The sequence below is a fragment of the Quercus suber genome, unplaced genomic scaffold (assembly GCF_002906115.3).
Source record: "Quercus suber isolate HL8 unplaced genomic scaffold, Cork oak 2.0 scaffold_358, whole genome shotgun sequence".
Taxonomy (NCBI): domain Eukaryota; kingdom Viridiplantae; phylum Streptophyta; class Magnoliopsida; order Fagales; family Fagaceae; genus Quercus; species Quercus suber.
This window is the reverse complement of record NW_027069810.1, coordinates 293,597-318,097: the sequence shown is the minus strand read 5'-3', so window position 1 is coordinate 318,097 and position 24,501 is coordinate 293,597. Positions and strand designations below refer to the sequence as shown.

The 24,501-nt window shown below is 35.7% G+C and overlaps 3 protein-coding genes across 4 annotated transcripts; 2 read left to right on the top strand and 1 right to left on the bottom strand.

The window, feature by feature from the left end:
* The first annotated feature begins 496 nt into the window (after window positions 1-496).
* On the top strand, window positions 497-4,974 carry LOC111988239 (uncharacterized). Its single transcript, XM_065760218.1, has 2 exons — window positions 497-1,435; window positions 3,874-4,974. Exons 1-2 carry the CDS (start codon window positions 497-499, stop codon window positions 4,972-4,974), a joined length of 2,040 nt encoding a protein of 679 aa, XP_065616290.1.
* Window positions 4,975-10,792: 5,818 nt separating this feature from the next.
* LOC111999606 (uncharacterized) lies at window positions 10,793-16,518 on the top strand. 2 transcript variants are annotated; one of them, XM_024031739.2, is made up of 16 exons: window positions 10,793-10,916; window positions 11,046-11,130; window positions 11,268-11,365; window positions 11,568-11,668; window positions 11,872-11,950; window positions 12,147-12,207; window positions 12,378-12,424; window positions 12,519-12,611; window positions 12,742-12,832; window positions 13,494-13,542; window positions 14,076-14,192; window positions 14,283-14,430; window positions 15,137-15,229; window positions 15,356-15,424; window positions 16,042-16,084; window positions 16,201-16,518. In XM_024031739.2, exons 2-16 carry the CDS (start codon window positions 11,073-11,075, stop codon window positions 16,299-16,301), a joined length of 1,248 nt encoding a protein of 415 aa, XP_023887507.2. In that variant the 5' UTR covers window positions 10,793-10,916; window positions 11,046-11,072; the 3' UTR covers window positions 16,302-16,518. The 2 variants fall into 2 exon arrangements, with proteins under 2 accessions (XP_023887507.2, XP_023887508.2); XM_024031740.2 differs by lacking the exons at window positions 11,568-11,668; window positions 11,872-11,950 and having other exon boundaries at window positions 10,800-11,130.
* Window positions 16,519-17,719: 1,201 nt separating this feature from the next.
* Window positions 17,720-24,097, bottom strand: LOC111999605 (alpha-mannosidase 2; the record flags this gene model as incomplete). The annotated part of the gene is given in 4 exon segments (XM_024031737.2): window positions 17,720-20,845; window positions 22,227-22,259; window positions 22,464-22,613; window positions 23,767-24,097. Coding segments are annotated over 3 exon segments (2,889 nt in total). The 3' UTR covers window positions 17,720-18,109.
* Window positions 24,098-24,501: the final 404 nt, after the last annotated feature.

Genomic DNA, 24,501 nt, shown 5'->3' with positions numbered 1-24,501 from the left:
ATATTTATGCGTGTTTGCTCCTTTCTGCCATCAAATGAATATGGGTTTTTATACCTACGTGGATATAGTAGAAGCCGTGCATGCATGAGAAAGTTGTTTGTGTATATGTTTCAAGAAATGTTTGAATGAATGGATATATCCTATCTTTATTTTGAAAATTTTCTGTAGAGCAGTTAGTAGTAGTAGTAAAAATTACAACTCCATAAATCAATATTATCATAACTTGCACCATAGAGCATGTTTTAAGTATCTGTATATGTGTGTAACTTTTCACTTAGAAATAAGTTACAGAAAACACTCAAGCTGATTGATGTTGCCTCCACATATATATAGCTTAATATGTTATTAAGAATAAATGTCTTGCATGCACAAGCATGTGATAATGGAGAAAAACCTGCATTAAAAATAACAGCATAGTGTTATGAATCCAAAACCATAAATCTAATCTATATTTTCTATTTGTGCAAAGGTAGGATTGGAATTGGTAGAGCCTGGAATGAAGAAGATAAAGACGGAGGGATGGTCAGACCTTCCTCACGAATTGCTTTATGAGATTGCCAAGAAATCACTTAGTGTTATAGACTATCTCATCTTAGGCTCTGTCTGTAGAGGATGGAAGTCATTTGCTGAAGAGTACAAGAAAGAGTTTATGGCATCCCAACCTCCAATTGCTCTCTTCTTCTCGTCGAAGGCTATTTCTTTCTATAGCATCTTTGATCAAAGGTTGTACAAGTTATTACTGCCCAGCCCTATAAGCAACCAAAACAGATGTTTTGGGTTCACTTGTGGGTACTTGGTGTTTCTAGACAAGAAGAATAGGAGGGAAGATTCTCAACTTTGGCTGCTGCATCCTTTCACAAGACATCAACTTCGTTTCCATGAACCTCCAAAACCTTATAATCGTGTCATCCTAGCTTCTGTAGCTACTCCTGTGCCAGAGTTTTTGCTCGTAGCCTTTTGCCAATTCCTGCCATGTTTCCAAGTTTGTAGATCCACACAGACCAATTGGACTCAATTTGATTTTAACATTCCTTTTCCTTGGAGGATTCGAGATGCAATTGTGTTCAAGGGTAAGATATATGTTTTAACTAGTGAGGCTGAAATTGGAGTACTACATCTGAGTCCTCATCTTCATGTGACCCTGCTAAACGTAGGACATGGTCCACATATGGATATGAATCGTGGAGTTCAGTGTCTAGTTTCTGATGGACAGCACCTGATGATGGCTGTATCTTCATTAGCATCCATCCAACACACAGTTTACGAGCTAAATTTTGTGCACATGGAATGGATGATGATGGTGAATTTTGCAGATCAAGCACTGTTTTTGGGTCGTTCAATGGGCTCAGGATTTTGCAACATAACCAGATGGGAAGGTAGGCAACAACCTTCTAATTGCATATACGAACTTGGAAGCCGCAATTGCAGATACATTGTAAGTTTCTTGGTTGGTAGACATCATATGTTTTCCCAGGGAAAACGTATGCCTAATGATTCCCTATTTGATCCGTTCTGGTATTTCCCACATCTGTCTTACAACGTGGATTCTCTGTGTCTCTCTGATAACTAGTTAGGACAACTTCTGGTTCACTTCCCATGCAATTTTAGCTATTGAACAATCATTTGGACATGCAGTTCTTATAATTGTTTGCTGCTCTTCATTTTCGATTTTCCCTTAGTTCTTTTTGATGGTTTCAAACTGCCAACTGTTGTGGCTCTTAAGAAGTCCTCTTGTACAGTACACACAGTACAGATTACATGTGCAGTTTCTTTTGTGAGATGAAAATCCAACACCTTTTTTATCCTCTTCAGCAAATTTTTTCCTATAATATTGTTACTTCTACTATTATTAATGTTATTGGTATTAGCTTGGCTATATGTTTTATAATAAAATTAATGAACTTGGAACAAAATCTACCATCCATTTAATAGCTGGGACACATAAAATGTGAGTAGAGAACCAAAATGTTTAGGGATTTTTAATTTAAGGTGCGAATAGATCATTACAATGGAGACTTTTTTTTTTTTTTTTTTTAACGTTATTTGGAAAGGGTGTTCACGCAGGATATATCTACTCATTCAAACATTTCTTGAAACCTATAAACAAACAACTTTCTTATGCATGCACGGCTTCTACTATATCCACGTAGGTATAAAAACCCATATTCATTTAATGGCAGAAAGGAACATACATAAATATCGTATAACTTTCTTGAAGATCAAATCCATTTGGTTGCCAAAACTTATATATTTCTTGAAATTGAAGGATTAATCCATAAACTTAAATCTAAATTAGTTCATTATTTGGAACACAAGAAAAGCAAAACTTACCAACCCAGAAGCCTTGAAAGGGTCTGTTTGGATATCGCTTATTGCTAAAAATTAAAAACTGAAAACTGAAAACACTGTAACAAAATAATTTTTAAATATGTGAATAGTATTGTAGAACCCAATTTTAAAAAAAAATTGCAAAAATCTGTACTTTCGAGTTCCGTGAACATTGCATGGGACCCACACAAAAAAGGCAATTGTTGGATAGCAACTTACGCAAACAGTGTAAGAACCGGGTGCGTTCTAAGGGGAAATGAAAGAGAATTTACTTAAGTCAAGAAACTCTAGATTAAGCAATGTTAGAACAAGATTCTCCTCTTTTTCTATACGCCAAATCGATCATTGTGGAAGATTTTTTGTCACTTGATTTAATGCTATTTACTAGTTATATAGTTGACATTGCAACAGAAACATAGACGGACCACCCCAAAAAAACTGTTCATAGTTTGGTTTATAATTAACACTGAATGTCGAAGTAGATGCAATTCTTTTAATCAGAGTAATCCTTATAGTTATAACAAATCAAGAAGAGTCAAGTTAGATATTAGTTATAAGATTGCAAGAGTGGACCCAAGTTAGTTTAAATTACAAGAAAGGACAATTAGTGAGTTAATTTGGCCAATAAGAGCCTTACAGATATAAATCCTTGTAATTGTAATCAATAGCATTTTATGAAATAAGATATAACTCTCTCACTTTTCTCTCTGGAATGCTCTCTTTTTTCCTCTTCTCTTCAAGAGAGCTTCTTGACTTAAGTAAATTCTCTTTCATTTCTTCTCAGAATGCAGCCGGTTATTTTACTGTTTCAAGGCTTCTGGACTGGTATGTTTTGCTTTTCTTATGTTCCAAATAATGAACTAAGTTAGATTTAAGTTTATGGATTCTTTGAATTTCAAGAAATATATACGTTTTGGTAACCAAATGGATTTGATCTTCAAGAGAGATATTCGATATTTATGCGTGTTTGCTCCTTTCTGCCATCAAATAAATATGGGTTTTTATACCTACGTGGATATAGTAGAAGCCGTGCATGCATGAGAAAGTTGTTTGTGTATATGTTTCAAGAAATGTTGATATTTATGCGTGTTTGCTCCTTTCTGCCATCAAATGAATATGGGTTTTTATACCTACGTGGATATAGTAGAAGCCGTGCATGCATGAGAAAGTTGTTTGTGTATATGTTTCAAGAAATGTTTGAATGAATGGATATATCCTATCTTTATTTTGAAAATTTTCTGTAGAGCAGTTAGTAGTAGTAGTAAAAATTACAACTCCATAAATCAATATTATCATAACTTGCACCATAGAGCATGTTTTAAGTATCTGTATATGTGTGTAACTTTTCACTTAGAAATAAGTTACAGAAAACACTCAAGCTGATTGATGTTGCCTCCACATATATATAGCTTAATATGTTATTAAGAATAAATGTCTTGCATGCACAAGCATGTGATAATGGAGAAAAACCTGCATTAAAAATAACAGCATAGTGTTATGAATCCAAAACCATAAATCTAATCTATATTTTCTATTTGTGCAAAGGTAGGATTGGAATTGGTAGAGCCTGGAATGAAGAAGATAAAGACGGAGGGATGGTCAGACCTTCCTCACGAATTGCTTTATGAGATTGCCAAGAAATCACTTAGTGTTATAGACTATCTCATCTTAGGCTCTGTCTGTAGAGGATGGAAGTCATTTGCTGAAGAGTACAAGAAAGAGTTTATGGCATCCCAACCTCCAATTGCTCTCTTCTTCTCGTCGAAGGCTATTTCTTTCTATAGCATCTTTGATCAAAGGTTGTACAAGGTATTACTGCCCAGCCCTATAAGCAACCAAAACAGATGTTTTGGGTTCACTTGTGGGTACTTGGTGTTTCTAGACAAGAAGAATAGGAGGGAAGATTCTCAACTTTGGCTGCTGCATCCTTTCACAAGACATCAACTTCGTTTCCATGAACCTCCAAAACCTTATAATCGTGTCATCCTAGCTTCTGTAGCTACTCCTGTGCCAGAGTTTTTGCTCGTAGCCTTTTGCCAATTCCTGCCATGTTTCCAAGTTTGTAGATCCACACAGACCAATTGGACTCAATTTGATTTTAACATTCCTTTTCCTTGGAGGATTCGAGATGCAATTGTGTTCAAGGGTAAGATATATGTTTTAACTAGTGAGGCTGAAATTGGAGTACTACATCTGAGTCCTCATCTTCATGTGACCCTGCTAAACGTAGGACATGGTCCACATATGGATATGAATCGTGGAGTTCAGTGTCTAGTTTCTGATGGACAGCACCTGATGATGGCTGTATCTTCATTAGCATCCATCCAACACACAGTTTACGAGCTAAATTTTGTGCACATGGAATGGATGATGATGGTGAATTTTGCAGATCAAGCACTGTTTTTGGGTCGTTCAATGGGCTCAGGATTTTGCAACATAACCAGATGGGAAGGTAGGCAACAACCTTCTAATTGCATATACGAACTTGGAAGCCGCAATTGCAGATACATTGTAAGTTTCTTGGTTGGTAGACATCATATGTTTTCCCAGGGAAAACGTATGCCTAATGATTCCCTATTTGATCCGTTCTGGTATTTCCCACATCTGTCTTACAACGTGGATTCTCTGTGTCTCTCTGATAACTAGTTAGGACAACTTCTGGTTCACTTCCCATGCAATTTTAGCTATTGAACAATCATTTGGACATGCAGTTCTTATAATTGTTTGCTGCTCTTCATTTTCGATTTTCCCTTAGTTCTTTTTGATGGTTTCAAACTGCCAACTGTTGTGGCTCTTAAGAAGTCCTCTTGTACAGTACACACAGTACAGATTACATGTGCAGTTTCTTTTGTGAGATGAAAATCCAACACCTTTTTTATCCTCTTCAGCAAATTTTTTCCTATAATATTGTTACTTCTACTATTATTAATGTTATTGGTATTAGCTTGGCTATATGTTTTATAATAAAATTAATGAACTTGGAACAAAATCTACCATCCATTTAATAGCTGGGACACATAAAATGTGAGTAGAGAACCAAAATGTTTAGGGATTTTTAATTTAAGGTGCGAATAGATCATTACAATGGAGACTTTTTTTTTTTTTTTTTTGGGATGGGGAACAAAGATTCATTGCCACAAGAAATTGAAGTACAACAGGAAAGAAAAAAAGAAGAAAAGAGACCTCTAGCTACTAAACTGCCAGTGCAGGAACAGCAAACAAAGAAGGACTCTCCCAAACCTAAAAGATTAACCTTATACACACTAGCCAGCTAAAAGCTTATGTACTACCCTGTTGAACTCCCTTTTCAAGAAGACAAGACTAACAGAAACAAGAAAAGCCCAAGGATCCCAACTAAGCACCAAAAAGTGCAGCCAATTAAACTGGCTCTAAGACAGAGTCAGCTAAAACCGAGAAGACCGGTTTACAGAAGCGCTTAGGAACCCGGTTGTTCTCTTCCTCTGAAGCTTCTTTCGCTCTCAAGCGCTTTGTTCCTATCTCCATCATCTGGGCGAAAGTTTGATCATCACTTGCTTTTCCTTTCGCACGAGCAACTTTTTTCAGACTGCCTTTACCCAAAATCTGTTTTCCTTTTTCATTAGCTTCGGCCTAAAAAACTTACACCAACTTGGACAACACTGGCCGCATTCATCTTCACTGGGCTGTCTTTGTCATTCTTATCTAAAGGAGCTTTAGTACTTGGGCTCCCTTGAGAAATAGTGCTTTTTGGGCGTTGTGAAGTAGGGCTTTTTGGCCCATGAGAGAAAGAGCCTCTATGCTCAATTGAATTATCCTGCCTTAGATGATCACATGACTTCTCACAAGAACCCAAAACACTCATTACCTACTCTGGAGATCCACTGAAGACTCGTACGTCACCAGCAAGCTGTCCATCCACACATGTGGTGTTATCGCTTCCCTAGGTATCACCCTTCTCCAAGCTTTGTTTCTCACCCTTAAGACCTGAAACCTCGAAACATGCTAAAGTAGAACCAGCTGTCGGCCTAGTCTTTCGCTGCACTTCAAGCTCATCGGAGACAACACGAATCGTGTCCTTGCTCGAGTTCCTTTCTTTGGTTGCCACTTTTGCGGCCCACCCAGCCTTTAACCAGTCCCCATATTGATGGCAAGCACTTTGCCAAACATCAGACGTTGGGCAATGTTTATTATCATGCCCAAGCTTCCCACAAATGAAGCAAACAGTAGATAGTCTTTCATATTTGAACGTAAGCCATAGTTGTTCACCATTAGTGCTTGCAATATAAGCTCCCCTTCTCAATGGCTTATCAATCTCCAACTCCACACGAACTCTCATGAATTTTGCCTGATTAGATTGCCACGAACGCCTATCGACTTCAATAAATCTACCTAACTTGCTACCAATCTCTTCCCCAACTTCCTGTGACATATGCTCAAAAGGAAGACCCCAAATTTGAACCCAAAAAGGAGAATGGGTAAAGAAATATTTGTGGAAGTCAGCCCTTTTTTCCATCTACAGAGTAAGAGGAGGTTGTTATCAAAGCTCCAAGGCCCACACCTCTCAACCCACTCCAATTGATACTTTGAGCTAAACTTGAATTGGAGTATATTATTTCCAACTTCCACAATTCTCATGTCTGGACCCATTTTCCATGTTGATCTAAGGGTGTTTTTCAGAGCACGTTAGTTCTGTTGCCGATCAGAGAGAAGCCACCCAAAAAGACTTAGGGAACATTTGTCAAAGAGGCCTGAGTAATTTGTGACAGTGATAGGAATAGCTTCTTCTTCTTCTTTTGTGAGTTGCAAGTTCTGTAAGTTAGAGAGAATACTTAGATCCATAACTGGGAAATATTGACTCCTGCCTAACGGGAACAAAAAAGTAACTATACAACTCCTAAAACAGAAGGTTAGGGATGGAGCAACTCGTATTCAAACGATGGAGCAACTCGTATTCAAACGAGAGGAAATAAACTCCTACTAGGGAGAGAAGTTATTTTGTGAGTGTGACAATTGTTTAATATATATGATGGCACCTTAATTTTTGCCTGTGTGGTGTGGTGGCATGAGCTGATAGTAGAGAGAAATACATGATATATGGCATATTAAATGCTTCTTCCTTCGCTGTCACAGTCGCTGAAACTAAACTATATATACTCCAAGTATTAATGGAACCAAAATAAACAAAATTTCTAGTATCAATGGGCCAAATTTAATCCCTTCTTGCACTACTTTCATCATTATTCATTGCCACCACGGCCGTGGTGTGGTGGTCATCTCACTAGTTCTAACTACTTTATTATGGCAAGGATAATAGATTCAAGCTAATACAAACATAAATTCTTTATCCCACTTTTATGTTTCATTTTTTATTCTTTACCAACCATGGTATGTTGTGAGTTTGAATTTTTTTTTTTTTTTTTCATTTTAAAACTTAATTATTTTATAAGAAAAATTAAACAAATGCATTGCAAGTTGTGATTGAAAGAGTATAAAGCGAAACACAAAAAATAGTGTTGTGGTGAGCTTCTAGAAAAGTAATATTGTTCAAATTATAGTTTTCAATTTTAACATGCATGTTGTTATAAAAAAGTTTTGTTTCTTTATTATCACTAAATAGTGCTAAAAGGCTGCCTTTCTCTTTCTCAAACAAGATCATTTTTATTTCATTTTAAATTAAGAGAATCTACTTTACAATTAAAATTTTGCTGCAACCTGGATCTAACGGTGTATAAATTGTTGACCCTATATACAAGTTTAAATTTGCAATATTAAATTTAGTTTTGACTTTTAATTAATATATAAAGTACACCTTAAGAGCACTAGCATTTTACACCCCTAGTTTCTATTTTACAACTCAAGCCACTTAAAACCCACTCCATCCGGGTTTGTAAACTTAAAAAACTTTGCAACTTATGAATAGTAAAGGTTGCATGTAGGTTGTAAAGAAAAAAAAAAATTAATCTTGTTGTTGTGTGTGTAGAGAAAAAGAGAATGGGAGGAGAGTACTTTTTATTATTTTATTAGGTAATTTATATTATTTTATTGAGTTGTATGTAAAAATAAAAACTGGAATGTAAAGTGAGTTGTAAAATAAGTTAATAAATTAAATAAAGTGATATTTGAGAATGTAATATATATATATATATATGGGTTGGGTTCAAGTTACACCTGGTGTAACTCTAAGCAATGTTATACCACTCAATATTTTTTCATTGGATGCAAATATTGACAAATCCACCGTTAGATTACATTATCTTCGTATATTTTTCATACTTGCAAAATTTTGAGATGATCAAAGACTAATAGTCATGTCTAGGGGTGTCCACGGGTCGGGCCGGGTCGGGTTTGTGCCCGATCCGGACCCGACCCGACCGTCTCGGGTGGAGAAGATTCCAACCCGCAACCGACCCGGATGCAGTTTCAGATCAAGCGGTTCGGGTCGTATCGGGTTTCGGGTTTGCTCGGTCGGTTTCGGGTTTTCCGATTTCGCCGGTTTTGGCCGAAATCTGGCCGGATCTCGTCAGATCTGGCCGGATCTAACGAGATTTGGCCGATATTTCTTCGTATCTATGGAAATATGGCCGAGATTTGGCAGATATCTAGAGGGATTTAGTCATGTCATCAATCAATTGTTAAAATTCAAATTTTTATAGTTTAAAATAATGCATAAAAGATTAGTTTATAGATCAAATGGTAAATAGCATCCGATTGATATGAAAATTTGCATGAATATTAAGAACATATAGAACATATAATTCAACGGTTGGATTTTCAAAATATTAATTCAGTAATAAGTTATTGGGTGGTGTAACATTACTTAGAGTTACACCAGGTGTAACTTGAATCCAATTCTATATATATATATATATATTATCCCCAGATACTAATAATCTAACAAGATATAATAAATTACACTAAAATAAAATAATATATTTTTTTTCCCAAACTTTCATAGAAGTTTGGACAGTCCGCTACAACCACTTCATAAGATATATACCCTACCATACATTGTTCAAGAAACTCAACAAACAACCATTCAAAATGGAACTTTCATTATTCTTGTTCAAGATAATGTAATAACTCCCTGTATTACATTGTTCAAAACAATGTTATAATTCCTATTCATCCACAACATTGGTGAATCAAAATGGATAGTATATCCATGATTATCCATACAACCATCAAATTAAAATCAATAAGTCATTGTCAATATATTACAAAGTTCGTAACTAAACCCACTAGTTTATTGAGTTTAGATCCACAGTTTTCGAACATGGAGAGCTCGGACTAGATTTCATGGACATTGGACCCACCCAAGATATAAACTATAAACTCTGCTTTCATGGAAAAAAAAAATTTTTTTAATTTTTTTGCATTATTTTTTGTTAGGAGAGGTGCTTCGGCATTAGCTCAGAGTCCCAAAAAAACAAGTGAACAACGTTCGAGAGGAAAGAACGTTGCAGGCTTGATGCTATTGTCAGCAAAGGAGAGGTGTGACTCCTGTTCTTTTTTCTTTTTCTTTTTTGCTGTTTGATGCTATCTCATCTCTCATACTCTAACATCAATCTGGATTTGGGAATTTGGTATTAAAGTTGATATCTTTGAGTTGTTCATTTAAGCCACTGGTCATAATTCTTGGTTAACTCAAAATGTCGGGATTCTTGTCACTTGACAAACTTAACTAGTTATTGAAAGTAACAAATTGTAACTTGTAAGCCTCACTGGCACAGTATAGTGAGGGATTCAAACCCCAGTTCTTCTCATCAGAAGAGGTGGACAATGCAACTCACAAACAATTTAACATTAATTTTAAATGAATGATTTAGGAGTAAATAGAATAACAAATAAATTAAAAACTAAGTTTCTGCTTCCATTACAAGATACCGAACCGCACAGTATATCATAGAACTAGAAGTCTAGAACCATATCCACAAAACTGACATACAGAAAAACCGCTAACTCAATTCCTTTACCCAAAGTGATCACATTCTCCACGCCTAGTAACTTAGAGAGAAAAAAAAATTATTATAGTGTAATTACCTATCAAGTTTGATAAGATCTCAAAAAAAAAAAATATATATATATATATAAAGTTTGCTAATAATTTTTAGTGATTATTCCTCCTCATTTATTGTAACGATTGAATTTCTTAGAAAATACATAAAAATCAAATACCTAAAAATGAATCTTTATTTGTTGGCCGATATAGAAGTAATAGAAATAATCAAGTGACCTTTTTTTTAAGCACTACTCACTGTCCAAAGTCTAAACACCTAATTAGTACCTAACATTTAAAGGGAAAACTTAAATAATGCCTTGAAGACATTAGTTTATGACATATTTTTAAAAATATTTTATAAAAAATTAAAAAAAATAATTAACTGTTTTATACATTTTTATATTTATTTTGTATGAAAATGGTAGCAAAACATTCGTATGGTCCATTAAGGGTACTAGATAGCGTGACTTATATTAAAAATTAAAAGAAAAAGTTTTAGCGTTTAAATCACTTCCTTGGCATCCCAGCATATACTCAGTTAAAAGATCCTCTCTTTCTGTGTGTTTCACTTTGACTCCAAAAGAACCGTTACAGCTGAGTTGATAGTCAGGTACTTGTTTTCTGCAGCACCACTACAAACTACTTTACTTTCTTCTTTCCCGCAATCACAGAACACACTTTCCAAATTCCTTTGCTTTTTATATGTACCATATTATTTACAAAGCCATTGTATGAGAAGCTAAAAGATCTAGTAGAATTTTCGAACATGGAGAGCTCGGAGGAGAAGGTGGTCGCCGTTATCATGGTGGGTGGACCCACAAAAGGTATATAAACTCTAAACTCTGCTTCCATGGAAATTTTCTTCATTTTTTATATATAATTTTTTTGAATTTTGTATAATTATTTGATTTTTTTTTTTTTTTTTTTTTTTGTTGTTGTTGTTGTTGTTGTTGTTGGGCAGGGACTAGATTTCGACCTCTTTCATTCAATACTCCTAAACCCTTATTCCCTTTGGCTGGTCAACCAATGGTTCATCATCCAATTTCAGCTTGTAAAAGGGTTAGCTTTTTTAAAAATAAAAAATTCCCATTTCACTTTGTTTGGTTACTGAGAAAATTGTTGAAGAAAAATTCTTTCTTTACGGCATTTTGGCATTTACTAGTTGAAGGATAAATGGGATTTTCAATATTGGAGATCAGAGTTATATATGTTTGTTGAATTGCTTGGTGGGATTGTTTGGTTTCTGTTGTTTTTGTTGTAGATACCAAATTTGGCCCAGATTTTTTTGATTGGGTTTTATGAGGAGCGCGAATTCGCGCTATATGTGTCTTCAATATCCAATGAGTTGAAAGTACCTGTGAGGTGAGTAGTGAGTGAATTTTGAATTTTTATGTTGTGTGATGGTTGTAAAATGCTTTGACAATGTTGGAATGTTGGATCACCAATGAGCATTGGCTCAAATGACACTCCTTCCTCTCATAAGGTTGGGCGGAGGATCAGGTCATGGATTCAACTAGGTGTGTGCATATCTTGAAGTGGTTTCTTGTTGATTGTGATGAATCTAGGTATTTGAAAGAGGACAAGCCACATGGTTCGGCTGGTGGCCTTTACTACTTTAGAGATATGATAATGGAAGACAGCCCAGTATGAACTCTGATCTTGTTTATCATTCTTTTTTGCAATATGTTTTTTTTGTTGGGGAGGGGGGTCCAAGCATGAGAAATCAAGCTTTGCTCTGTTACTTTTTAAAGGTGCTTATTTCTGTAATTAATAGAATAAATGGTGAACTTGTTATATGTGTGCTTTAGTACTCATACATACATCTACTTCCTTTGTGCAGTCGCATATCTTTTTGCTGAATTGTGATGTTTGCTGCAATTTTCCACTACCTGACATGCTTGGTGAGTTTCACTCTATGTATGATGTGTGTTAAATGGCTTATGAATATAACTTTTGTTTCAGATAAATCATGTTCATATATGACATTTATTATAATGATATATTTGTTTCTTTTTATGTACATAAGTTGTAGAAAATGTAATTGTTTCACTTGTATTGTTCTTTTCAACAGAGGCCCATAGAAGATACGGTGGGATGGGAACAATGTTAGTAATCAAGGTTGGTAAATGCATAAATGCAGAATTATCTTACAACATCATCACCAATTGCAAATGCTCTTCATTTATTATATTTTTTCTGGCTTTATGTGCAGGTTTCTGCTGAATCAGCAAACCAGTTTGGTGAGTTGATTGCTGATCCAATCACCAAAGAGCTGTTGCACTACACTGAGAAACCTGAGACCTTTGTATGTACAATGTGTACTTTTTGTGCACAGTGTTCTGACTTAATTGGTTTTTGATAGCCTTATTTGATTGCTCAGGGTTCCTCACTTCTGGCCATGTTTAATTTGGGTTAACTATGTTCATGACACGTAGGTAAGTGATCTGATCAACTGTGGTGTCTACGTCTTTACCCCAGAGATTTTCACTGCCATTGAAGGTGTCTCCACTCACAGGGAAGATACAGGTTTGTATTTATGCATCACATCCCTAATTAGTTATTGCTGTGTATTTTAGATTAGCTCCAGTCTACTACAAATTTTCATCATTACAGACTACAGTATTTATGAAAAACTGTTTACTACAACTGCTTTAAACCTTTATGAAAAACTGGAGACATGTCTTGAAGCTTAAGTGAAAATGACAAATGATTATTGATGGACATGGTGATGCATAATGTTCCTTTTTAAAACTCAAACATGCATTCCAAATTAGGAAGACAATTATTGAACTTTTTTGGCTAATAGAGTGCTTTACAATTTGTGGAATTAACCACAAACAGAGATCATTAGCAATAAATTTACATCTAATCAGATGATGAGAAGTGTGAGATTAACTTGGTAATGGAATATGGTTTGTGAGCAGTCTTTAATTTCTTGAGCCCTTATGACAAGTTGAATTGTTTGATTTAAATTATTAGCTATACTAAAATAAAAGAATTATTTTTCTTGGATCAGCACAGAATATTTAAAACGTGACTTAGCTGAGTATTTCAAGTACTTAATGAAATGGAGATGCTGCTTGTTGTAGTCATTAAGTTCTCACAAGATCATTTGGTGTGGAATATGCAAAACAAGTTTTCCATCCTGTTTGAATCTGACTTCTTCTTTCTTTTTTTTTTATTGCAGCCAATCTACGTCATGTGTCCAGCTTGGAAGCCTTTCATTCTTTGACAAGGTTTAACTTGTACTATTACTTTCATATTGAAAAGCATAATTTTAATATGTTATGGAACTGATATTCAGAAAACACAGTGAAAATTTTTAGTTGCACCACAGCATGCATCACACATAGATGCATTGAAACATGAGTTACAGATCATATATATAATTTGATTGATATATAGATGTTGATCTTGCTTGCATTATAGCAAATGCAAAATGTTTCTAAGCTAGATTTTTCAATGGAAGTGCAATATAGGAATTGGATACATAATTATGTGGGTTTCCTTCTCGGGGCATGAAAGCAATATTACACTTCACATTATGAAGTACTGGAGCATTGCTATTTGAGCTTCCATGTGTTTTTGTAGAATATATTCATGACATGTATTATATTCTTTGCAAATATGTTCCCTTTTCACTGTAATTACAAATTCACTGAATTATATGTAGCATTTTTTAGACAACGTTTCTTTGATTCATCTGTTGATTTATGAAAGCTGCAGTTTGTTTCAGTTGTCATTTGCTGATTGTTGTTTCTCTTAACAGAAACCTTCCTAAGGATTTTGTAAGATTGGACCAAGATATTTTGTCACCACTTGCTGGAAAGAAGCAATTGTATACATATGAGACCATGGATTTCTGGGTGCAGATAAAAACTCCAGGGTACAATAATTGTGCCCATATTTTCAATCTTTTTCCAATTATTCATAACTTTGGATTACATTTCCTCATCTAAATCTGTCTTGATTACAGAATATCTTTAAAATGTTCGGCTTTGTATCTTGCCCAATTCCGATTGACTTCCCCCCATCTTTTGGCTGGTGGAGATGGTACTAAAAGTGCTACAGTTATTGGTGATGTTTACGTTCATCCATCTGCAAAAGTTCATCCAACTGCAAAGGTAGTGTCACCTCATCTCCTTCCATAATCTGTATGCTAGCAGTACCCCCTATTCACTGTTCTTCAAAAATGTTATTAAAAAAAAATTTATATTGATGAGAATCAATATATGAGATACCCAAACGTCCATTGGTAGTAACCCATTGAAGTACTATGGAATCAAATGTATAACAGTATGAGCTAGAAATAAGTAGGCTTCGATAGTCGGTTAGCTCATCCATTGTGGTTCATTACCAATTGCAAATCCCAATATTTGATACTTAGCAAGTAAAACCCAATAGTTTGAAAACATTTGGGGTGAATGTTCTAGGATGGTAGGAACAAACCTGGTAAACTCTTAATTTGGAGGAAATGAGAGGAGGATCAAATAGATTAATATTTGATGCGTAGTTATGCCTGACACAACTAATTTAAAGGTAGGGTTTCAATGTAATGCAAAGAAAATGGAATCATGTCCTTCAAAATTATCAAGCATTCTGGCTAACTTGGCTTTGGACAAGCATTTGCATGTACACCAAGCACACAAATTCTTTAAGTGGCCTATACTGAATATTAATACTTCTTTTACTAGGCTGCAACCCAAGAATTTCCTGTCTTTGACTACTTTGAATTTTCTATCTTTTCACATCTCTCCCACCCCACCCCCTGCCCCCCTCTTTCCCTCCCCACTTTTCCATGTGAATTTTCTGAGTTTCTTTTTTGGACAGATCGGTCCCAATGTCTCTATTTCAGCAAATGTTCGTGTAGGTGCAGGCGTAAGGCTTATAGGTTGCATCGTCTTGGATGATGTTGAAATTCAGGTACAGAACTGGATATATAAAAAGACTACATGATAAATACATAATAAGCTATGGTACCTAGAAGCTGATGATGGTGTGTTTTCCTGTTCTCATACAACATTTGATAAAATGCTTCTTTCTTGACAGGAAAATGCTGTTATCATAAATTCTATTGTTGGATGGAAATCATCTCTTGGCAAATGGGCACGTGTCCAGGCAAGTGCAGTGATGCAGTTTTCATTATGTTGTATTCCCTAGGATCATTTGGGGTGCGTTTGTATAAGCTGTTGGAAAACTATGTTTTTAAAATGATCGTTTGTAAAAAGCTATAAGGAGTTGTGGTTGCAAGACAGAGTTTTGGGTTTTAAAAACGCTATTTTAATCTCCCAAAACGCCTAACCAAATAGACCCTGGAGGAGTGACCTGATGTTAACTGAGTGAGAATAGCACCTTTTATTTTTTATTTTATAGGACAGAATTTTTCTTTAAAGAAGGGAAATTTTTTTTTGAATAAATGAAGCTTCATTTTGACCTTGGGGTCAAAGTTTAAGCTTGAGGTATAATTGAAGGCTTATTGAAATAAATTAGTTTAGCAATCCAGTTAAGTTATTATGTCGTGCCACTCAAGCACAAAGAAATCATCTTACTCTTGTGCTTATCAACAAACATTTCATTCCTTTGAAAGACAAAACTGTGTTACCAACATTTTTACTAGAATTTCCTATCACCATGGCTCTTTCTAAATCACAAGTCTTATTTGAACCTTGTAAAATCAAATATGTTCATGTCATTCCTAGCTATTGTGGCTACTAAAATTCAATTGACTGATTCAGGCTGATGGAGACTACAATGCAAAGCTTGGAATTACTATCCTCGGTATGCATCCTCTCTTTCTTGTTTGTGTCTTATATATTTCAAGGCTTTTGATGTTACAACAGCTGTAATCCCAATGTTCTTCGCCAATGTTGACTATTAATTTATCATTTTCACAGGAGAAGCAGTGACAGTGGAAGATGAAATTGTGGTGATAAACAGCATTGTTCTGCCAAATAAGACTCTTAATGTCAGCGTACAGGAGGAGATTATCTTATGATATCGAAGATACAGAGATCCTGCAATGCCTCTTAGTTTTGTTGTAATTTTATCTTTTTCTTTTTTCCTCATTTGTGTTCTTACAGTGGAACTATATGATTGAGGTACAGGAACAAACTAGACCAAATATGCCGGCCATATCAATTGTAATGTTGGATAGCTGATTGCGGATTTGTAGACTTGGAATATTTTTGAATATGAATGAGAGGTTTCTGATATACGAGTACTACTGGTAAATCACCTTCTAATTTTTCATATACCCCAGTGAAATCTGCTCTCAACTGAATATCCAATTTTAGTTGCCTCTAGAACAACGACATCCAAGTCAATTTGATGGCAACTGCCAACTGAAATTTCATCCATAGGAAATTTTCATTGAAGGAATCCATGCCCATTGCATATCTTTAAAATCAGTCTTTTAATTTTTTTTTTAATTTTTTTTTTTTGAGTATCCTTTTCTCTATGTAAGAGAGGGGAGGGGTTGGGCATGGCTCATGGAGGCATACAAGGTTGAGCTGATGCCAATTCATGAAATTGTAGAGTCATTGTATGCACTGTTGATAATGGAACTGTCTCAATTGAACAATAGACTAGAAAATCATGGATTAAGATCCAACTCGTGGATTAAGATCCAATGCAATACTGAGGTACTATCTATTTGGTAGGTACTAACTATTTCATACAAGCACTCGAAATAGTTAGTAATATAATAAAACAATGCTGCAATAAGTAAACTCTTTATGTTTAAAATTCTGTTGTGTGGTTGGAAGAAGTACCAAACCATTTACTGAACTAAAAATAATATAAAAAATATCTATACAAAAGTTTATAATTGTCACACGTAATTATTATGCATTGTGTTGCGACTAGTGGGATTAATTATTAAAATTACTATTATCGCAGTGCTTTCCACTTGTAGACTGAATGGTTTATTAATACTATCACCTACTTGTTTCTCAAAAAATATATATATATTATCACCTACTTTGAAAAAGTATGAATGAGAATGCAGCATTGTGAACGTCACTCAGCACAGCCCAGGAAAAAATATTTACATATCACCATATATATTGGCCAGTATACCTCATTTTTCCCATACATCCAAAAACACCCTAAAAAACACAAAACAAGGATTAAAATGATATTCCATTTGAAAACTTTTTAATTACCAATCATGCATAAACTGTTGTATAAATATATTAGCAATTTTGTTCCAGTTACTGATGCCCACTGATTTCTCTCGGACTCAATAAACAAAAAACAAAATATTTGAGTTGGGAAAACAATAAAAATAAAAACTTGTATTACACATTAATAAGGCAATAAAAATAATAATATACTTTTCATACATTATTATTCAAGAATCAAGATATTAAACTAAAATATGAATTTCAAACTCATTTTAAAAAAAAAAAAAAATTCAAAAATTAACCACTAAGAAAAATTTCAAACATATTTGAAGTTTACAGAGCTAAATATAAATGCTACGTGCCAAACGTAGTACTTACAAGCAAGTCAAAAGTAAGAATTTTCTATCAAGTATTTTGCAAACAACCCAGTTAATTGTACACCAAAAATATATCATGCCGATATGCTTTAGTGAACTTCCTCAGCAAGGTTAACATCCCAGTTATTCACAATGTCCCGTGACTTCTAAAAATTGTCTCTGCCCATCCATAGCTTTGGATTGATCAGATGTTTCAGTGAGAAAGCAGATCATTGATGATTCATCCCTAGAGATTGGCAGTGTGCTATGAAGAATCAGTCTTCACTAAGCCAGAACAATTAGCATCAGCAAAGTCAACTTATTCATTGGTGCGGCCGTAATTCCAATTTGTAAGCCTGTATTTCCATGGGAGAGATGAGCACATGTCCTTCTTGAGCAACATCTGCAAGCTGCTCAGTGTATCCAAGCATCTCTGTGTCTTCATGCAAAAGATTCAAAGAAGTTGCTCTTGCATTCCGTACTGCAAGCCCCTTGAACATGTAGAACAGATTCACTGGCTCATCAGCAAAACTGACGCACTGTGATCTGCCCTTCCGACAGTATGAAGAATCCCAATGATACCTTTGTAAGATTAGAACAAACCTAGGATCTTCAGGCAGGGTCTGAGAATATTTTGAAGGCCGAGGAACCTTAAGGCCCACAATATGCAAGTCACATGGTAAGGGAGCAGCTAAAGGAGAGAAGGATCTTGGGAGTGGCTGCATTGATAAGTCCTGTGCCTTCTTCGCAACGAACGCATGTAATGGATAGTTCAAATGAGCACCAACACGATGAGAAAGAAGAGAGGGGCTCAAGGGAAAAGGATTGGAAACCGAGCTTAGAGTGGTGGAAATGTTGGATTCCACAAGGATGTGGAAGACTATATTCACAGGACGATTATCCATCACTGCTTGCCCAAGACCACGTCCATCGTCTCTTACCAATCGGCGGTCAAGCATAATCTCTAACCATCCCTCTTTAAGGCTTGCCACACCCAACGACTGTCGAGTATGCACAGAAAACCGCTGACCATTGGATGCTTGCATGAATGCAAGAGAAGGCATAGGGTAGTAATTTCCCTGCAGTGGGATCTTGTCGTAGGTTTCTCTCCGGCTCATCTGAAAGCCATTTAGATCAGAGTAAAAGATCCTTTTGTTATCAATATCTGTCTTGTATCTAACTATTAATTCCCTGTCATTAAAATCATTACCAAGAAGCTCAACATGATATTCCTTCTCAATGAGAAACTCCTGTATAGTGTTATCTCCATTATATACACGGGTGCTATGGGAGATGGGGGATTTCTCCCATGCTGTCCTTGGATAGGAGTACACTTCCTGCATCAGATGGCCCTCAGTGATCACCATCTGCCCACCAGCTTCAATAATAGGCTGTGAGTCACCATCAGGTTTAAATAGGTAAGCCCCACCGGTACTAGAGTACATACCAATTTCTTCACCCACGAAATTTTGGGAGCCATCTTTAAAGCTTATTTTCTGTAACAAGCCATGATTGACATCAAAGGTAAGTGTCTGATGCTTGTTCTGGATATCAGCCACATCACCTTCTGCTTTTGAGCAAGCATATGGAATAGGACAAGTTAATGAATTAGACTCAGAGTAAAGTTTTAGTCTTGCTGGTTTTGCCTTCTCACAACCTCCAAAGCCATTAGCAATGTAATATGTTTGCAACCCCAGGGCAGGAACAGAAACTTTCCAGTGGACACGATGCCTCCCAGTAAAAATCTTGTTTTTGTCATTCTGCAATTCGGGAGAAATTTGGCTTTGAATGCATGTCCAGTTTGAGTCCAACACAGCAACATCCGGCCTGTTAACTATAACCATCACAATCTCTTCTCTTGTTTGCTCTGAAGGATTAAAAAAGACCACTGAATGATGAGTTCCTTCACGGGCACTGATTGCCTTATGCACTGGCTGAACATCATATTTGGATCTCACCTGTTCTGACTCAAACTGAGAAGGGTTTTGATCCAATTTGTCATGGCGGATACCAAGCAGACCTTCTATGGCTTTAGACATAAAAATCTGCAAATCCTGCAAAGAAGCATGCATCCGATTCCCATAGTCCTGAACCACATGATCCTTAGCAGTACCAGTGACACCATCATGATGCTGGAAAAGAGCTAAGTTTCTTCTTGCAGCTGTCAACTTGTGGGAAAACCCCATGGGCAGCCTTTCACATTGCGATCTATGGCAATACCCAAGCAATAAAGCCATCATCATTTCTGTAGCACGCAGTGTTTGCTCTAGTACCCGATCAACAGCCTTGAAGAAAGGCCTTGAAACATAATAGCCACTCCAATAGTCCTGTTGCCTATCAGAATAAGTAAAGAAGTCACCTGATAAAGAAGGAAAACCTTCAAGCTGACCAGACCCAACCTCACCAGGACGTGAATAATTTACTCTATCAGCCTCCTCGCGCAGGGTTTGAAAGTAGTCTTCTAGAGTACCAAACTTTGCCTCCGCATTTAAACTTGGATTAGAATTGATATAATCAAATAACAATTGGTAATTCCTAAACTGCGATTCTGCTTCATCAGTGCTGACATAACGGAAATCGTCTCCAAGAGGAACAAGAAGTGTATTTGTCCGGTATAGAGTTGATTTCTTCCTGTATTGGTCTAGTAATAATAGTGCCCTCTCCTGAACATTATCCTGACTGGTCTCTACTGGATGCTGTCCCCAGGGGCAAAGTTCATACCCAAAGTTATTTGATCTAGCAAAGTCAAATTGACAACAAATAGCAGGCTCCGGCCCACAAGTATGTGGAATATCATATGAATAGAAGGGCATCATATGGACAAAAATATCAGTAGATTCTTCAGCATCCCAGCTCTGGCGCCATATGTATTCCAGATTCTTATGCAGCGAGAGTTCCTTCTTCAGCTCATAATGGGTCCTCTGGATAAGCATGTTCTCAAAACCCATGCGACGGAGAAGATATGCCATGGTAGGTGAGTAACCAAATGGATCTATTGCCCAAGAATTTTTAGGAATTACTCCTATTGTCTCATTCAACCACCTATTCCCCTCTGTAATCTGATACATGAATTGCAGAGTCAGATCAGCAACTCAAAATGGGATAAGAATTCAATAAACATTTCTGAATACAATAGTACCAGAAACACAGAGCTAGCCAAATCCTTGACCATGATTATAAATTCTTTGAAACAAAAATGGCTATTTCCCAGCATGCAAAGCTATGCATATGTGATGAATATATATACACAGTATTCAATTTTCAACAAAGAGCCAGAATAACCAAACACATAGCAGCATAGACTGTGCCAAAGAAAACTACAAAAACATAACAATGCCCAAAACTAAAATGGTACTTAGTCACCAGACTCACCACCCTCACATATAAATTGACTCCAAGATGTCATAAATGTTCCAGATGACATATCCCAGAGAAGAGAAATATAAAGAGTGATCTAGGATGGATTGGGGAATCTAACAATCGCATGCTTGTGATAGGTTTAAGGTAAGGAGAATTTGTAAATGTAAGGTTTAGATCTTTAAAAGGAAGGGTTTTGCAATTCTTTAGGTTAAACCGTTACAATGTGTTCACCATCATGAGCATGCAGTAATCTATCAATTAAAAAAATTCCGTTACATAAAAAAAAATAATAATTAAAAAAAAAGGTTAGGATTCAAGAATAACCAAGGTTTCTATAGGGAAGGAGAAAGATTTAATTTAGAGCTGTAAAAGAGGTGAGAAGAAACTGATATAAAATCTGTCCACAAGATGTAAACAATAACCGTGAACTGTAGCATAAATATTAAATAGTGCGGATGTAAGGAAATAGTAGCAATGTTAAAAGAGAAGAGAGAGAGAATAGAGAAAGGAAGTAAGAAAAACATACTAAAGCCATCGTGCCACAATACTTAAAACACTTAATTCTTCTGTTGATCAAATTTCTACCATATGAGTAAGCCCAAAATCTAAAACCCAAGGCCCACAACCAGGACTCGTAATGGATGATTACTAAATTATGAAAATTACATTAACTTTCTAGAAGAAGAAAAAAAAAAAAAAAAACTACTAAATCAAACATTAATAACCTGATTAACTACCACAGACACTTCTTATTGGGTGTTCCCTTAATCTTAGGCCTCCAAAATGGACTTTTTCCTCTAGCCATGCAATGGTTGCACCATTAAAGAAACTCATTAAATATAAACTTGTAACATCACAACACAATAACTAAACACACAAGATTATCACAAAAAAATTAACACTGGTCCAACAAGCCCAACATCAGATGGTTAATAAATAAAAATCACAACATAGATTTGCATATGCCCTGAACTATGAGAATATTTAACTCCATCGAGTGTCACATGAAGAAGGCTCAATGAAAAAATCTATACAATTGTAACAATAATAAAAGAAAATAGGAAAAGGCATTCAGTTTACCTGCTCGATAATGGCAAAATAATGTGAATTGGCCTGCATCAAGAAAGAATGCCATGCAAAGTCAAGATTCCTGTTCATTAGAAAACTATCTATTCCAATATTAACAATTTGGAGGGAAAAAGTTAATAGAAAGGATGATTTTAGATATAATCTTAGCCATGATTTATGGATGCTAAGGGTTTTAAATCACAACTGGCCTTATTTTAGTTCAGATAAAAGCCCATGAATATAAATTACCTCATCATTCATTACCCAGCCACCTCCAACAATTTCGAGTTGCCCATTCTTTACTAAATTGATAAATGAGTCTCTTTTGGTCTCAGAGGAATCCTTCCACCATCTCTCCAAATAAGACATCTCTTCCCATATAAATTTGCGCCGAGAATCCTGCACATCAGAAGTCCATAGAATCTTACTAAACCTCATAATTAATATACTCTAATTTTTTTTTTAAATAAGTAATATACTCTAAATAAATAAAAACATAAGCTTAGTTTCCTTTCTTTAAAAAAAAAAAAAATGAATTCATCAAAAACAAAACAGAGTACAAATAGGTATACCAAAAGATTTCAGAGCCAAGCTTACTTTCTTTTTACATAATATTAGTATCAATCAAGTATATTACCAACAAAATTAATTTGTTGTGGAGTGGTCCCTTATCATTTTATAAATCTATTTAAAAGTCATCAGAGCCTAAGATGTCCCCCCACATAACAACCTCTTCTTCTAACCTTGGTTTCTATATAGAAAAATCCAAACCCAAAAAGTAAAACCGTTTACATGTTAAACCTCTTTGTTTTAACAACAAGTTCATCAATAACCTCCCAAAAAACAAACCATCATAAACAAATTTCAATCACAAACCAAGTCAAAAACCAGCCAAAAAAAATCAAAAACTTTTAAAACCCACCATTTGATTCAACAATCCCAATACAATTCAACCCCCCCCCCCCCCCAACCCCCAAAAAAAAAAATTCATAAGAATCAAAACCCAGCTCACCATTCGATTCATCATTTCCACTACAATTCAAGAAAGCCAATATAAAATTAAAAATTTTAAATAATAATAAAAAGAATCAAAACCCACTTTACTATTTGATTCATTAATTCCAATACAAATCAACCTTCATCAATCACCTCTCAAAAAAAAAAAAAACCATCATAAACAAATTTCAATCACAAACCAAAACATCAAATCTTTTAAATCCACCATTGATTCAACAATTCTACTACAATTCAACCCCAAAAAAAAATCATAAGAATCAAAACCCACCTCACAATTTTATTCATCATTTCCACTACAATTCAAGAAAGCCAGTATAAAAATAAAAGTTTTTTAAAAAAAAAAAAAAAAAAAAGAAAAAAAGAGAAAGCAAAACCCACTTTACTATTTGATTCATCAATTCCAATACAATTCAACCCAAAAGAAAAAGAACACAAAAAATATGCAAAACCCAGTTCACCATTTGACTAATCAATCATTTCAACTACAAGTCAACCCACAAAAAATAAAAAGAGCAAAAAAAAAAACCCAGATTACCTTAGAAAGTGTATTAACAATGTATCAAGTAATATTCCTAGATTGCTTCTCATAATACTCCTCCACCGTGAGCTTCCACCCTGGATCATTATGCGAAGCGGCGCCACAATCACCTTCAACTTCTCCGAATCCCACTCATTCTCCTTCATAACTCACCTTCCACCCTTGCTTCCACCGCCCACCATCCACATCCAAAAACTCTATCTTATCATACAACTCCTTCGTCGTTATATCCACCGCAGACTTCAACACAGCGTCGTTCTCGTTCGGCGCTTTCCGAGGAGCCGGCTTTCGCGTGGGCTTGAAAGAGAAGCGCGATGCGCCGAAACCGCGCCTGGAGATTTTGGAAGTGGGAAGAGATGGGTCTCGGAACCCTACCGGAGGATCACGAGAGGAAGAAGATGAGGGAGACGATGAGCCCGATGGTGAAGAAGTTGGCGAAGATGAAGTCTTTCAGGATAATCGCCTGCGGATTTGCGGGTGAGCTTGGATTTGGGGTTGTTTGATGAGAATGGAGGAGTGAATGGGCCCAGCTCCCTCCTCCTCTCCTGGTGCTGAAAGCCATTTTTGATTGAACCCGATGATCAAATCAAACTGTGTTTTTTTTTGGTATGTGTGTGTGTGTTTGTGTTTTCTTTTTGGTAATGTTTTTAATGTTTTGAGGATTTGGATCTATGGGAAATGAAGGCATGAGAGGAGAGGAGAGAGCAGACTTACTTGACTAGTGCCTATTTT

What these genes read in the sequence shown, in the direction of transcription:
- LOC111988239 (XM_065760218.1), top strand. Translation starts at nt 497, where the DNA reads ATGAAGAAGATAAAGACGGAGGGATGGTCAGACCTTCCTCACGAATTG. An exon ending in GCCGCAATTGCAGATACATT is followed by an intron (nt 1,436 to 3,873) that starts GTAAGTTTCTTG and finishes ATTTGTGCAAAG; the next exon opens with GTAGGATTGGAATTGGTAGA.
- LOC111999606 (XM_024031739.2), top strand. Translation starts at nt 11,073, where the DNA reads ATGGAGAGCTCGGAGGAGAAGGTGGTCGCCGTTATCATGGTGGGTGGA. An exon ending in AAGTTCATCCAACTGCAAAG is followed by an intron (nt 14,431 to 15,136) that starts GTAGTGTCACCT and finishes TTTTTTGGACAG; the next exon opens with ATCGGTCCCAATGTCTCTAT. An exon ending in GCAAATGGGCACGTGTCCAG is followed by an intron (nt 15,425 to 16,041) that starts GCAAGTGCAGTG and finishes TGACTGATTCAG; the next exon opens with GCTGATGGAGACTACAATGC.